The sequence below is a fragment of the Cnephaeus nilssonii genome (genome assembly GCF_951640355.1).
Source record: "Cnephaeus nilssonii genome assembly, chromosome: 6".
Lineage (NCBI taxonomy): Eukaryota > Metazoa > Chordata > Mammalia > Chiroptera > Vespertilionidae > Cnephaeus > Cnephaeus nilssonii.
In genome coordinates this window covers 102733253-102749632 of record NC_137077.1, presented here as the reverse complement: position 1 = coordinate 102749632, position 16380 = coordinate 102733253, and the positions used below count along the sequence as shown (strand labels likewise).

General features: G+C 40.6%; 1 protein-coding gene across 2 annotated transcripts in view; it reads left to right on the top strand.

Moving 5' to 3' along the window:
* Positions 1–16130, top strand: part of XPO4 (exportin 4) — a 147018-nt gene extending 130888 nt beyond the window's left edge. For both annotated transcript variants that reach the window (XM_079775656.1, XM_079775657.1), the window contains 6 exons: positions 1560–1740; positions 6222–6340; positions 7774–7904; positions 8440–8557; positions 8963–9055; positions 12231–16130. In XM_079775656.1, the coding sequence (XP_079631782.1) occupies positions 1560–1740; positions 6222–6340; positions 7774–7904; positions 8440–8557; positions 8963–9055; positions 12231–12428 (840 nt within the window). In that variant the 3' untranslated portion in view covers positions 12429–16130. The remainder of the gene's footprint in view (positions 1–1559; positions 1741–6221; positions 6341–7773; positions 7905–8439; positions 8558–8962; positions 9056–12230) is intronic.
* Positions 16131–16380: the final 250 nt, after the last annotated feature.

Here is a 16380-nt window from a genome sequence, read left to right as displayed (position 1 = left end):
AATTTTCTTTCATCTCTGACACTTCTATTATAGAGAAAGGGCAAATAGCAATATTAAAATATTTCCTCTAATTAATCCCCTTTTAATGTGCACAAATTTCATGCACCGGGCCACTGGTAACAAAATAATAGGTATTTGCCTTCAAATTTAATGAATATAATCTGAAGTGTTTTTATGCCTCCAAAAGGTTTTTCAAAATACTGTTTTCAAAAGAAATTAGAATTCGGAGTATGGCATGTTGAATGAATATAAATTCTTGCCCTAGATACATGTTAATAATCAGTAATTTCTTTGGGCTAATATGTTATTAAACCATTCAAATGAGGAATATTTGATAAAACAAATGAATTATGGTAGAGAACTTTGACTATTTCTCTGTGGTAGAACACTAAGGCCTAAATTTTTTTTAAGGGTTTTCTTTTTTTAAAAAAAAATATATTTCTTTATTGATTTCAGAGAGGAAGGGGAGAGGGAGAGATAGAAACATCAATGATGAAAGAGAATCAGTGATTGGCTGCCTCCTGCACACCACCCACTGGGGATCGAGTCCACAACCCGGGAATCGGGTCCACAACCCGGGAATGTGCCCTGACCGGGAATTGAACTGTGACCTCCTGGTTCATAGGTTGATGCTCAACCACTGAGCCACGCTGGCAGGGCAAGCCTAAAATTTTTAAAATATATATTTTTTATTGACTTTTTACAGAGAGAAAGGGGGAGGGATAGAGAGCTAGAAACATCAATGAGAGAGAAAATAGATCAGCTGCCTCCTGCACACCCCCTACTGGGGATGTGCCCACAACCAAGGTACATTCCCTTGACCAGAATCGAACCTGGGACTCTTTGTCCACAGGCCGACACTCTGTCCACTGAGCCAAACCAGTTAGGGCAAGCCTAAAATTTTTAATGGCAGTTTGTATAACTGTTTTGTAAATCAGATAAGTGTTTAGACACACTAAATCCTTTTATATTTAGTAAGCAAAGATGTATGTTTTGTTCCATTAAATTATCTAGAAAGCTTTTTAAAAACAGCCTTAAACATATATTTGTACTTGTTAGCAGTAGATTAGCTTAATTCTTGTCCAAATCATTTAATATGGGCTCCTGACTTGTATTTTTTTTTTATTAGATCAAAGGAACCTACTTGAAATTGAGGTTATATTAAAAATGTAGTCACAGGTAAATTATTGAGAGGGCATGACAGTGCCATTCTCATGTTTAAGACCACTGTTTGGTACTCTGTGTTTTTGCAAGTTATACAATTTTAAATATTAAAATCAGTGAAGAAGTTGAATAGCAGCAATAAAGTAGTTCTGTTGCCATAGTCTTATCATCTCTAGTCAAGTGAATAAAAAAAGGATATTAAATTTTATTGCTTGAAAACTGCTAATATTTTAAGTATGACTAAGTGTTAATGTTTTTTGTTAATGTTTTAATGTAGTTTAAAACAAGCGTTTGAGATCGTTGAGATTTAGAGTAAATTTATTAGATTATGTTTTTTAATTTATGTAATATTTATATATTTTTTGGTAGCCTAATTTCTGCATGCTTTCTTACAGTCCAAAGCGATGAACTTATATGAAGCCTGCCTCACGTTGTTGCAAGTATATTCTAAGAATAATTTGGGGCGGCAGAGAGTGGATGTCACAGCCGAGGAGGAGCAATACCAGGACCTACTTCTTATTATGGAACTTCTTACAAACCTTCTGTCAAAAGAGTTCATAGACTTCAGTGATACAGGTAGGGTATGAGCTTTGTGATTATTATTATATTTGTTAAAGCAAAGGGTATTTTGTTAAGTAAAATCCTATGAGGAAGTTCAGTTTACAGAATAGATGAAAATGTCATCTCTGGTCACTACAGTGAGGGCGGAACTCCCAGTCTTTCCTGCTTGGCTTTCCTCTTGTAAGAAGAATAGTAAAATCTTCCATCTGTTAGGTTCTTACCAAATGCCAGGTACTATACCTATCAAAATGGCGTGAAGTTGGAACCGCTGTTACACTCATTTTATAGATGAGAAACAGGTGCAAGAAACACTTGCCCACAGATGTGGAGCAGTAAATTGCAGGACTAGATTCACATCCTGGCACCAAACTTCAGAGTTATGCTTAATTGACTGGTCCCTCCGTGTCCTGAGGTGGCTGCCCTGGAAAGCCTTCCAGAGTGAGGCTTGGGAATCCTTGTTGGGGTGGGAAATGCTGAATTCTGGAGCTCACAGGCCATGCTTGGGAGAGTAACTTAGTGGCTCGCGGACAGCAGAACCCCGGGGAAGTCAGTCATCCTTCCAATAACTTTACAGTGGGTGTGCTGAGAAATGCCCTTTCGAGTGTAGAGTGTTCATGGGTGAGCTCAGAAGTCTCTGGTCCTGAGGTTGGTGCCTGGTAGCCAGGAATTATTGCAGGTGAGAACTTCACCAGTAATTGAAACCTTACGTATCTGTAGTGTTCTCTTACCTCCCTCCTACCTCACGGCCCACCTTCCCTTAACACAAAAGAGATCTTGCTTTCTGAGAGAAAAAACAAATCCTGTTGAGCATCTGCTTTTATGTTCTGCAGATATTGATTGTTGTGGACACTTTTTTCTTATAAGATTCTCTTTTTGAGCTGGGTGCTGTAACTCCACTTTCCTTATTATGCCCATACTTGAGCTTGTTCTTTCTCTGTTTCCTTATTCACTGGATTCCAGTTCTTTTTGGTGTCTGTGTATTCATGAGCCCCCAGGTGAGACGGTTTTCAAGGCCCTGTCCCACATCCCCTCAGCGCTTCCTTCCTATACCAAACCGAAATGGCCACCCTGCCAGGTGCCAGGCCCGCCTCTCACACGAGAGTTATTCCCATGCTTTCTGATTTCTTTAGGTCCTTAATTCGGGAATTCTCAACCTTTTCTAGGTCGTGAGCCTTTAAATCCTGAAGTAGTTACTGAGCCTTTTCCTTGAAAAGTTAGTTTTATACCAGCCTGCAGTTTCACACTGTGTCTGTTTACTGGTGGGCTCTTGGAAACTTTTCTGTACTTTCCAGGATGTAAGCATCCTGTCAGAGCCTGTACCCTGAGTAATTTGACTAAAAAATCCGAGCTGGCATTGAGAGGGAGGGAGAGCTGTTGAGGGCATTTGGAGGGAGAAGCCCCTGCGGTCTCCCAGGTTTATGGTACAAGTTGCACTTGGTCTTTCTGTTCTACAACAAACGAGAGAGCAAACACTATAGTTAAACAGGAGAGGGGAGGTTTTCAAAATAAAAGAGCAAAAACATTCAAGTTATAATTAAACATTAAGAAAAGAAATGGAGGTTAAAATCCTCAGGATTGAAAGTACAAAGTAAGGGGAGGATTGAAAGTACAAAGTAAGGGAGTAAAGAATAAAATAAGGGTAAATAGGATTGAAGTTCAGATGATAGAAAAACGAAGACAGTTAAAATAGAAAAATGATAAAGGAATAGCATTAACTATTTAAATAGATGGTAAAAAGGAAGATAATATTTTTAAGTCATTATTTTTCAAGTAAAGCTAATAGGTGAGATATTAACAAAATATTTTAAGTATTATGAAATGAAATTAACATGCTAGGTGGCCTATTAAATGCATAACTGGCAGCGTGGCTTTGTCCTCCATTCTCAAATTCTTAGCAGAGCTCGTGGCTGGAGAGCTGTGCCCATCACGCCCCAGGTCCCCGCCTCCGCGTAGAGAGCCTGTTAGGGAAGCCTCACGGCCCACACAGACCTGTGTTATGGAACGGAGGCCCCTGGGGAGAAGCTCAGAATTAGGTGGTTTTTATGTAGAATTGCTTTTTTATTTCTCCCATTTTATCTTCTTTCCCCTTTTCTAAAGTAATATGCTCTTAATAGAAAAATATACTTTTTATTGATTTCAAAGAAGAAGAGAGAGAGAAACATAAATGATGAGAGAGAATTACTGATTGGCTGCCTCCTGCACGCCCCACACTGGGGATGGAGCCCACAACCCAGGTATGTGCCCTGACTGGGAGTCGAACTGTGACCTCCTGGTTCATGGCTCGACACTCAACCACTAAACCACATTGGCTGGGCATTATATTCTGTCTTTTTTATTAATGTATTCTTGGCCTTTTTCTCCTCATTAGGAATTTTTTATGACTTTTTGATGGCTGAATGGTTTTCCACATTTGGGAATTGAATCAGTGTCACTAATATTGGACATCTGAAATATTTATGATTTTGCTGTTACAAATAGAGATGCAGCAATCATTTCTGTGGACAAATCTCTGTCGGAATTTGATTATATCTTTTAGTATGCACAGTGCTCTGAAGGTTCTTACTATATAGCTCTTACGGGTAACTGTCACACTGTATCCTGACCAACATGTAAATATTATCCTTTAAAAGTCATCTTCAGCCCTAGCCAGTTTGTCTCAGTGGATAGAGCATTGGCTTGCGGCCTAAAAGGTCCTGGGTTCAATTCTGGCAAAGGGCACGTCCCTTGGTTGCAGGTTCCCCAGCCCTGGTCGGGGTGTGTGCAGGAGGCAACTAATCAATATATCTCTCTCACATCGATGTTTCTCTCTGTCTCTGTCTCTCCCTTCCACTCTCTCTAAAAATCAATGGAAAAATATCCTCTGGTGAGGATTAACAACAACAACAAAAATACATCTTGAATTTAATGAATCAGAAATAGAGACTTTCGTCCTGGCCAGTTTTTCAGTGGTTAGAGCATCAGCCTTTGGACCAAAGGGTCAAGGGTTTAATTCCCCGTCAAGGGCACATACTTTGGTTGTAGGTTCAATCCCTGGTCTCAGTTGGGGCGTGTGCAGGGGGCAACCAGTTGATGTGTCTCTCATACCGATGTTTCTCTCTCTCTCTTTTCTCCCCTCCCTCCCTCCCTCCCTCCCTCCCTCCCTCCCTCCCTCCCTCCCTCCCTTCCACACTCTTTCTGGAGATCAGTGGAGAAAATATCTTTGGGTGAGAGATTAAAAAAAAAAAATTACATTGTTTGATTAGAATGAACTGTTTTTCATGGGATTGGTGGTTTTGTTAGATGTTTGTTTATGGACTTTGCTCGCTTATCTATTTAAGTCTTATGATTCCTATTAATTTATAGGCATGGATTAAGGATAATAAACTCTTCATTCTCGTAGCTCTTTTTTAAAAAAACGACTTTCTCTTTTATGTGACCTGTTAATTTCCATATTTTCCCCCATTCCTTTTCAGCTAAAAAAATTCCACACACCTAAGAGATAAAATAGGTATTATCATGGAAATAAATTATTTTTATTTATTTATTTATTTTTTAATACATTTTATTGGTTTTTTACAGAGAGGAAGAGAGAGGGATAGAGAGTTAGAAACATCAATGAGAGAGAAACATCGATCAGCTGCCTCCTGCACACCCCCCACTGGGGATGTGCCCGCAACCAAGGTATATGCCCTTGACCGGAATCGAACCCGGGATCCTTGAGTCTGCAGGCCGACGCTCTATCCACTGAGCCAAACCAGCTTCGGCTAGGGTAGATTTATTTTTCACAACATTGATTAAGCATTAGTTTTCTCTTATTATTTTAAATATATTTTTTATTGATTTCAGAGAGGAAGGAAGAAGGAGAGAGCAGTAGAAACATCAGTGATGAGAGAGAATCATTAATCGGCTCCCTCCTGCACACCCCACACTGGGGATCAAGCCCGCAACCGGGCATGTGCCCTTACCCGGAATCAAACTTTGACCTCCTAGTTCAGTGATGGCGAACCTGTGACACGCGTGTCAGCACAGACACGTGTAGCCATTTCTGATGAGGCGGCCGCCAAGGCGGCCGCATGCTGAGGATGAAACATTTGCTGCTCCTGAGGATGAAACATTTGCGAAATAATGTTTTTTTCCTCAAAGTGACACACTACCCGAGTTATGCTCAGTTTTTTGGCGAAGTTTGACACACCAAGCTCAAAAGGTTGCCCATCACTGTCCCAGTTCATAGGTCGACGTTCAACCACTGAGCCACACTGGCCTAGCAGTTTTCCTTTATTATTGAAGAGTAATATTTGATGTAAACACAGAATACCATCTGTATAGAGTACTCTGAGATCCTAAACAGTGAAATACAGAAGGGTGACCCAGGCAAGCTTACCAGGTGTCCTATTATCCAGTCAGATTTATTGTGGCTTAAGATTCAAATCTGTTTTTATTTCTCAAGGGTAGAATGTATCCAACTTTGCAGATTTGTTGATGTTATGGTTGTAAGACTGCGTGGTTTCTGTTTATAGATGAAGTGTTTAGGGGACATGAGCCGGGGCAAGCAGCAAGCAGGTCTGTGTCAGCCGCGGATGTTGTTTTATATGGAGTCAACCTAATTCTGCCCTTGATGTCACAAGATCTTTTGAAGGTAATTGAAGAAAGTGAATATGAACATTAAAATGTGTGTGCTTGAAGTTTCAAGATATTTTAGACAATAATGTCCCTCTGATTTAACTAAGGGATATGAATACCTGTTTGTCTGATAAGTACACGTGGAAATAAAACATTTGAGTTGCTGTTAGTGTCATTAACACTCAAGTTTACAGCTCAGAACACAGGCCCTCACTCCTGCCCCAGAGTTCTGCATTCAAAATAAGTTACTACAGAAAAAGTGGGGCTTTTAGAAACTGCATTCTAATGTTAGCAGCTTTGATTCCCTCATCATTTGTCATTAAGCAATTAAAATTATATTAGATTTTCAGTTGTATGCATTCTTCTGGTACTTGTTGAACATTATTCTCAGGTTGAGGGATTAAACAATGGAATGAATTTATAAATCCCTCCATGTAGAAATAGGATGGTAAGAAACCAAGACTCATACAGTTTTTAATTTTGTACCTTCGGACTGTGCTGTACCTTGTTTTTATCAGTCAGTATTGGGTGTGATGATAATAAGGCTGCCTTTATCAGTTTTTATCAGTCAGTATTGGGTGTGATGATAATAAGGCTGCCTTTATCAGTTTTTATCAGTCAGTATTGGGTGTGATGATAATAAGGCTGCCTTTATCAGTTTTTATCAGTCAGTATTGGGTGTGATGATAATAAGGCTGCCTTTCGTACCCCTCTTTTCATGAGATGTCATAGGAGTCTGAAGCTGAGGACAAGGACATGAATGGAGAGAAAGAGCGGGGGGGTGTTCGCCTGTGCACACGTGCATAGACAGTGGGGGGGAGGGGGAAGAGTACGCGTGTCAGAGTGAGAAGGCCATAGATTTCCAGACCATTGCTTCCTTCTCTCTCTCTCTCTCTCTCTCTCTCTCTCTCTCTCTCTCTCTCTTTAAAATATGTTTTAACTGATTTCAGAGAGGAAGGGAGAGGGAGAGAGATAGAAACATCAATGATGAGAGAGAATCATTGATTGGCTGCCCCACATTGACTATCAAACCTGCAACCTGGGCATGTGCCCTGACCGGCAATCAAACCGTGATCTCCTGGTTTATAGGTCGATGTTCAACCACTGAGCCACACTGGCCAGGCATCTTATATGTGTTTTTAAAAAATCATTATGCACTGGCCAGGTTGGTTAGTAGTCCCGATATGCCAAGGTTTCGGGCTCAGTCCCGGTCAGGGCACATAGAAGAATCAACCAACGAATGCATAAATAAGTGGAATAAAAAATCGATGTTTGTCTCTCTCTTTATTTCTCTCCCTCTTCCCCCCTCTCCCTTCTTTTCTTGTTCTAAAATCAATTTAAAAAATCATTATACTTAGAAGCTTGCCTGTTATTGTTACTTTTTTTTGTATTAAAGAAAATAAAATGAGATAACATTAAGCATCTAAATATTTAATTTTTCTTTTTCAGTTTCCAACACTTTGTAATCAATACTACAAATTAATTACATTTATTTGTGAGATTTTTCCTGAAAAAATACCACAGCTCCCTGAAGACCTTTTTAAAAGTCTGATGTGCTCTCTAGAACTGGGAATGACTTCGTATCCTTTAAATAGGCATTGTTATTACTTATCACATGGGGAAAAGATCTTACCTGAAGTTTTAAATTTTTTTATTTTTATTTTGTATTTCAGTTTTGTTTTATTAAAAAAACCACCATTTCTGTAACTGCCCTAATTCTGTGTTTATTTTGATGTTGTTAGTTCATCACATTCTTTTTCTTCTTTCACAGATTCTAGGGACATTTGGCCCCTGCTTCCCAAATAATTTCACATACTGTTGCTGGGTGTCTGCTCTTAGCTACCTGATGGTAGAAAATAGCAAGGCTTTTATCAGTGTGTGCCTCATAATCAGAAACATGCTGGAAGGCTCCAGTCGCAGACCCCAAACACTTGTGGATCACCTCAAAACCTTGGGAGTCTTTTCTCACTTAGCTCAGTAAAGACACATTGTTCAAGCTGTAGCTTACCTGCATTCATTTCTAGACATACACTCCATGTGATAATAGCTGTAATTTTTTGTCTTTAATATGTCAAGTGTGTCTACTTGCATTTGCTCTTTGACCTTCATGATCAGAATGAGCTCGGAGGTTTGCCAGCTGTGCCTGGAGGCCCTGACACCATTGGCTGAACAATGTGCAAAAGCTCAAGATACAGACTCACCACTGTTTCTAGCGACACGGCACTTTTTGAAGGTAAGGTGCTTGGATAGCAGGTTGTGAGGTCACCTGCTTTGATAAGGACTGTCAGTACACATAAATCTTTCAAATCAGGAAGTGCTTACCTTCTTTAGTAGTCACTTTCTGTTCACGGTGTTTTCTGGAGATCCACTTTCTGGACATGTAACTCTCCACTTCTGTGTTCTTAAAAATTGATGTAAATATCATGGGTAATTGGATAATTTAATTATTATACCACAGGAGATAATCACATCCATATCTTATCCTTGGACTTTTAAAAAACCATTTTCTTTAATGTTCAGATATATTTAATGAGCACATACCACCCTCTCTTTCTTTTTTGGAGCAGGGAGGAGCTGGAGGACTGTGTGATTTTTGTGTTGTGTGTCTTTATTTAGCGGTTTCCTTGTGCACTTTCAGCTGGTTTTTGATATGCTGGTTCTGCAGAAGCACAACACTGAGATGACGACAGCAGCCGGTGAGGCGTTCTACACGTTGGTGTGCCTGCACCAGGTACGGGCCGCAGCTCCTTGGGGCGCTGGTCTTTTAGAAGGAGATGATTCAGATCCACGGTGGGTGTTAACCCTCCAGATCTTAGGGGATCTCTGACTCAGGGCTGCAGTTCTGTTGCAGTGCAGTCCTGTTTCTTAACCTCCTCATTAGCTCTGGCTTTTTTAAATTAGATAAGCTGTTTGTCAGTTAATAAGCATTTATTACCCCTTCTGCACTGTTATAACCCATCCTTTGCCCTAAAGCTTATCCTTACACAATTGCTAGGAACCAGGAATCAGATTTGAGAGGATAATGGAGATGTGCTTCTGTCCTTGAGGAACTCAGTTTTGTAAGAAAAACAAGATGAATGAGACGGGGCACCCAGAAGAGACTGTCTTCAGAGAGCCGGGAAACAACAGTATTTATTCCATACTACAATATGGAAAGTGTTCTTCCCTTTCCTTCATCTCCCTCGCCCTCCCTTCCTGATTCTTTGAGTCTTTCAAGACTGAAGCAGTCACTGGTGTGGGGCCAATATAACAGAAGAAGAAAAGTTATGCTGGCTCACCCATCTCCCTTCCCTATTGTACATGCCCATCAAGTGTATGTGAAGAATCAGTTTCCCAAAACCACCCCCCCCCTTCTTCACATGTCGCAGCATGACCAAGTGATTGGCTAGAAGAACAAAGACATTATAAAATATATTTTTATTGATTTCAGAGAGGAAGGGAGGGAGAGAGAAAGAAAGAAATATCAGTGATGAGAGAGAATCATTGATTGGCTGCCTCCTGCACACCCCACACTGGGGATCGAGCCTGCAACCTAGGCATGTGCCCTGACCGGGAATCGAACCATGACCTGGTTCATAGGTCAATGGTCAACACTGAACCAAACCAGCAGTTCACTAAGAATTTTTTTAAAAGTGTAGAGGCCACCATGGCCGTTGTGGCTCAGTTGGTTGAGCATTGTCCCATGCACTGAAAGGTTGCTGGTTCAATTCCTGGTCAGGGCACATGTCTGCTTGCGGACTCAATCCCTGGTAGGGGTCATGCAGGAGGCAGCAGATCGATGTTTTGCTTTCACATTGATGCTTCTCTCTCCCTCTCCCTTCCTCTCTCTCTAAAATCAATTTAAAAATCTTTTTTTTTTTTTTTTTTTTTTTTTAAGTGTAGAGGCCATAGCATCTGCTGTGACTGGCCCTCGGGGCTGCATTTATTTTCTCTTTTAGAAAGATAGGATTTCGCCGAAACCGGTTTGGCTCAGTGGATAGAGCGTCGGCCAGCGGACTCAAGGGTCCCAGATTCGATTCCAGTCAAGGGCATGTACCTTGGTTGCGGGCACATCCCCGGTAGGGGGTGTGCAGGAGGCAGCTGATCGATGTTTCTCTCTCATCGATGTTTCTAACTCTCTATCCCTCTCTCTTTCTCTCTGTAAAAAATCAATAAAATATATATTTTTTAAAAAAATAGAAAGATAGGATTTCATAGCGGTTGGCAAAGTACTTGAAGGCCACCTTTAGGCCGACTTCTGTACTGTTTGTGCAGGTATTCAGAAGTTCACTTCCTGAGATGATGCCCATCCCAGTAAGGGGCCTTTCTGTCATTTGATTTCCTGTTCTTACTAGGAAAATGCATAAGCCATTATATTCTGGTTGCCTTTTTTGTTGTTGTTAATTTTCACCTGAGAATATTTTTCCATTGATTTAGAGATTGGAAGGTAAGGGGAGCGAGAGAGAGACACATTGATGTGAGAGAGACTCAATCTGTTGCCTCCTGCATGCGCTCTGACCGGGGCCAGGGATCAAGCCTGCAACTGAGGTAGGTGCCCTTGACCGGAATCAAGCCTGAGACCCTTCAATTCGAGGGCCTACACACTATCCACTGAGCCAGACTGGCTAGGGCTCTGGTTGCCTTTTTAAAAACATTCATACATGTAGAACAGAGAACAGGAGCCTGGGATTGGTGAGGATGATGTCCTGCTGATTTGGCCCAGGGGCCCAGCCAGTTCACATTAGCAGGGACATGGTTTGAGTTTATTCTTGTTCACCTGTGAACAAGCCTGTCCCTTGGAGCGGGGCAGTGAAGGCAGCCATTCTGGCTCCATGCCTGGGTGTGGTAGGGTGCTATCCCACTTGTAACTAACATGGTTTTACCATTTTGGTCCATCATGATATGCGAAGAAGTTAAAGAAAAATAGTGGCAGACCAGCTTTTTTTAAGAAAGTTTATCGCACTGTCCGGGTGGCTCGGTTGGAGTATCATCTCGTACATCAGAAAGGTTGTGGATTTAATTCATGGTCAGGGCATATACCCAGGTATTGGGTTCAATCCCTGGTTAGGTCGAAGACAGGAGGCAACCAATCAATGTTTCTCTCTCACATTGATGTTTTCTCTCTTTTTCTCCCTTCCTCTCTCTGAAAACATATCCTCAGGTGAGGGTTTAAAAAAGAGAGAGAGTTTATCTTAGAAAGCTGCCCTGCTTTCATTTCCTTTAATGCCTCACCCACACCTCTGTATATAAGGCTATAATATGAAGGGCACTAACAATATAAAAGATACACACAACATACCCCTATATTTGTTAAGCTCCTGCTGTCCTTCTTCCTTGAGCCGCTGAGCCACAGTGCTGGTTTGAGCTGCATGTGCACAGTCAATTCAGATTTTCTACTTACACTTGGAGAAAAGACCAAAATACCCTTCTCCCACTCTGCCACCTCTCACCTGCATTTGTGTGACCTGCTGTCTACAGAACTGCGTGGACATAGTGTCTATAGAACCTCTCAGAAAATGTACAAAGGTTGCAGACTTCGGTTATATATAAAATGCAAAACAAACATGAATAATGTGCTTTGAAAACACAAAAGAGGCAACACACGAAATTGGTAATTACATTGCTTCTGGAGTCGAACAGCCGGGATTCTTGCTCAAAGGCAATATGATTTTGGATGTATTAGGTAATCTCACTTTTATATAAATTTCCTTTAAAACAGGAATATAAACAGTACTTGCCTCATAGGGTTGTTATAATAGGTGAATTAGCAATGGCAAAGGCTGGATGGAACCTAGATTATGTGCTAACTGTGAAGAAGACTTGGCAGACCCTGCCTCTTAGAATCCCACCATCCAGTAACTGATATGACCTACTTGTCTGGTGTTTGAGAAAGATGTGTTTTTATATGCACTTTATCTCTTCAATAGGCCGAATACTCTGAATTGGTTGAAACGTTACTGTCAAGTCAACAAGACCCAGTTATTTACCAGAGATTAGCAGATGCCTTCAACAAGCTCACTGCAAGCAGCACCCCTCCTACGCTGGATCGGAAACAGAAGATGGCTTTTCTAAAGAGTTTGGAAGAATTTATGGCAAATGTTGGTGGTCTCCTTTGTGTAAAATAAAGAACAAAACTCTATGCTTAATTTAGATCCTTTCTGCAAAGTGCATTGAATTGCTAAAAGTTGACTTGAGTCTTGTCCTGTCCTTCAGTTTCTTGGCCATTGGGGTTTTGGAGAGCTTGACCTGTAAGGAACGCAGTGAGACAGTAGAGCTCAGCCTCAAATCAGCGTCTGCTGTTAGGTGTTTCCACAGTCGGTCATAAGTATTCTGTAGGTTTTGAATGGTGATTTAACATTTTCAAAATGAAATATCATATATGTGCAAACAGATAAGGGCACCATGAAATCATGTTTAGTGCCTTTTCCCTCTTTGTCAAACGTTAGGTGACTAGCCAAAGTTTAAAATTTCGTTCTGAGCTATTAGGTGGCTATGTTCGGTGATGTTCCTCAAATGCCCGTGGTCCGCCTGCAGCCCTGAGGAACTGGCCCCAGCTGGTGGCCCTCATTGTCGGAATTTCTGTTTATGGGCTCTGGGGTTCTTCATTTTAATAAACTCCTCCCCTCTGCCAACCCAAAAGTTTTGAATCACTGCGAACACTCTGAGAGGTTTTGTGCTGTGGTGCTTTTCTCCCTGTGATTCAGTTTGCGTCTGGCAGGAGGGGAAGGCACTGCGGGTGCTCACTGGGCTGTGATGGGCTGCGGGGCAGGTTTTGTGGAGTACAGGCCTCTCGTCACACTCTGATGCCTAAACTTAAGGAGGAAAATGCATGTATATTTTGTTCCATAAAATAAACTTTAGGAACTGTAGCCATCCCATTGCCTTAATTTTAAGAAGAAAGACAAAAAAAACACACACAAAAACCCAAACAAACCAACAGACTTGTTTTAATAAGAAATGCAGTTTTGATGCTTCAGAGTTGGTTTGGAAGTCAGCTACTCTGAACTTGGTGGTGCCCTTTTGGTGGTGTATTCATGTGGGTTTGTGAGTGAAACAGGCTCATCCATATGTAGTCTCACTCTTGGAGTGTGTTTCTGTCCAGCTTTATATCCATTGCTACAGTACTCTATTCTGAGGATGGGAGTGACTGATTCCAGCAGATTTTAGACATTGGGGCATTAGGAGAAATAATTATGCTAGAATGGGTATTTTCTCATTGCATAGGAGTTGTGTAAATTTAAGAGAAAATTTTGTATTGCTGCCATACTCCCTTAAATTATGGAAACCACAGGCATATAAAACTGCCCACTGCCTTGTCATGGTCACAGGGCACGGTGACGTTGCTTTAAAGGGTGGGTGTCCTGCTATGCTCTTGACACATGTGTGCTACACTGTCCCTGGCATGTGGTGGGATTGCACTGAGCACATGCACCTTCACAGCGATGCTTTGTGAGACTGTGTAGCTGCTACTAACCATTACAGTTACCAAAACATCTAAGTTATATCCAGCTTGGCATTCTACCTTAGACATGCACCAATGCAGAGCCTTGAGCCAGAACTTCAAGGACCATTTCTCTTAGTTGTCACCATCTAGTAACAGCAGAGGGGAAGCAAAGCATCTTAAAAACAGCTAGGAAAAAATTATGTCACTGTTTATGAAATATGCATATTGTATTTTTAAAAATACTTTGAACCATGTGTTCATTTTTAGATTTCTTCTTTATTTCCCCTTAATGAACATGAAGTCATCTGCACCAGGAACCACTATTTTGCATTGTTCTTGATGTGTGGTCTCTCAGCTCCGCACACCTGCAAAGTGGTTGTAAGCGTTGCCTATCTGTGTGTGATGAGTGTAGTCCCTTTGCCAGAGGGTACTGGGACAGGCAACCTACTAGATAGGTCCACTGGCTTGGACAAAACTATAATCAAGTTTTTAAAAATAAAGATGAAAAAAAATAAAGATGAGTAGAAAAGGGATACCTTGGGAAATAAAAAGGCATCTGTATTTAATAACTGTTATCTAGATGGAAATGTATGTGCTTAATTATCCTAGATGCTGTCAATAATATTGCATTGTAATTAGACGACTTTTAAGGAAAAGAATATGTACTTGGGATTGGACCAAATAAGCCTTAAGATATCACCAGAATGTGATTAGTGGCAAACAGGAAAAAAGAGGCAACACCATTTTTTAGGTAATGGGGATGCCACTTAACTGCAACAGCTGGACACTTTTCCTGTGTTTGTGTATGTGTTTTTCTGACTGGTATTTGTTTAATTTCGGTCATCTTTTTTTAACTTTATTTTTATTGTTGACACTATTACAGATGTCCCCATTCACCCCCCTCCTTTGTTCACCTCCACCCAGCCCCTGTGCCCCTTTCCTCTGACTATCACCACACCGTTGTCTGTGTTAATGGGTTGTGCATATGGTTTTTGGCTAATCCCTTTACCTTCTTTCATCCAGTCCTCCCATTCTCCCTCACCTCTGAGAGCGGTCAGTCTGTTCCATATATCTATGTCTCTGGTTCTATTTTGTTTGTCAGTTTATTTTGTTTATTGGGTTCCACATATAAGTGAGATCCTATGGTTCTTATCTTTCTCTGACCAGCATATTTCACTTAGCATATTAACCTTCAGATCCATCCATGTTGTCTCAAAAGGTCATATTTTCTTCTTTTTTTAAAGCCTTTTTTATGGCTACATAGTATCCTATTGTGTAAATGTATCCATTTTTTTCAGATGTATACATATTTGTTTAGTTTGAGTCTTCTTTTTATTTTATTTTGTCCAGTTTTGTCTTTAGCTATGCTTATTGACTTTTCATTCTTAGAGGTTTTGCTCTTTGCCCTGTGGGGGTCAAGAACACTGACTTAATTTTAGTAAATTAATTTTTATTATTAAAACTGACTGTTGTCCAAAGTGTTTTAAAAATAAGAACATTATTTGTGCTCCCCTTTTTTATATATGTTAAAGGTACATTGTCGAATATTTATTTAGAATTTTGTCTTGTATGAAATTTCTGGTCATATATAGTTACCTTTAATGTCTAGTTTTCAGTTCATTCTTTATTTGATTTTATTTTCCTGGGCCAATTTGTTTCCCAGGGCACAATCTCTATGGACTTGTACTTTCACAATTGGTATTCATATAGCAGCACCTGTCACTCTTGTAGCTCTGTTACAAGGATTGCTTGCTTGTTTGTTTGTTTTAGGTTTTTCTGGAACAGTATTTCAGTGTCCTTGCTTCACAGTTATTTGGGTCTTTATTACTTGCTGTCTTTTAATCTGTTGGAAGACAATGGCATGTTAACAACACTGCATTGAGTTTTGTCTGGTAGAAAGTGTGACATTTTATGTAAAAAAAACACACCTTTGCAATCTTTCAAACTAATTTTAAGAACTTAGTCTTACTTCATTGTAAGCCATGTGTCTAATTATATTACATTATCCTGTTAAAATGAGATGGTTACTATTTTTCACAATTCATTTCAAAACCCAGCATCTCTATAATACCTTCCCCTAGTAACACTCCTTACTATCTTTTTTTGTTTTTGTTCATCTTAACCGAAGGATATTTTTTTCATTGCTTTTAAAAATATATATATTTTACTGATTTTTTTACAGGGAGGAAGGGAGAGGGATAGAGAGCTTGAAACATCAATGAGAAAGAAACATTGATCAGCTGCCTTTTGCACACCTCCTACTGGGGATGTGCCTGCAACGAACATACATGCCCTTGACCGGAATCGAACCTGGGACCTTTCAGTCCGCAGGCCGATGCTCTGTCCACTGAGCCAAACGAGTTAGGGCTTTCATTGCTTTTGTAGAGAGCGTGGAAGAGTTGCGGGGGGGGGGGGGGGGGGGGGGAGAAACATCGATGTGAGAGAGACACATTGATTGGTTGCCTCCCACTTGTGCTCCCACCGTGGTGGGATTGAACCTGCAGCCCAAGAATGTGCCCCTGACCCCGAATCCAGCTGCTCTGACCATTTCTGTTAATACTTGAATGAACCCCTCAAGTATTGAAGGGAACTGGCTGTTGATTTCAAGTCTTAGTACCCTAGTAGACCATATC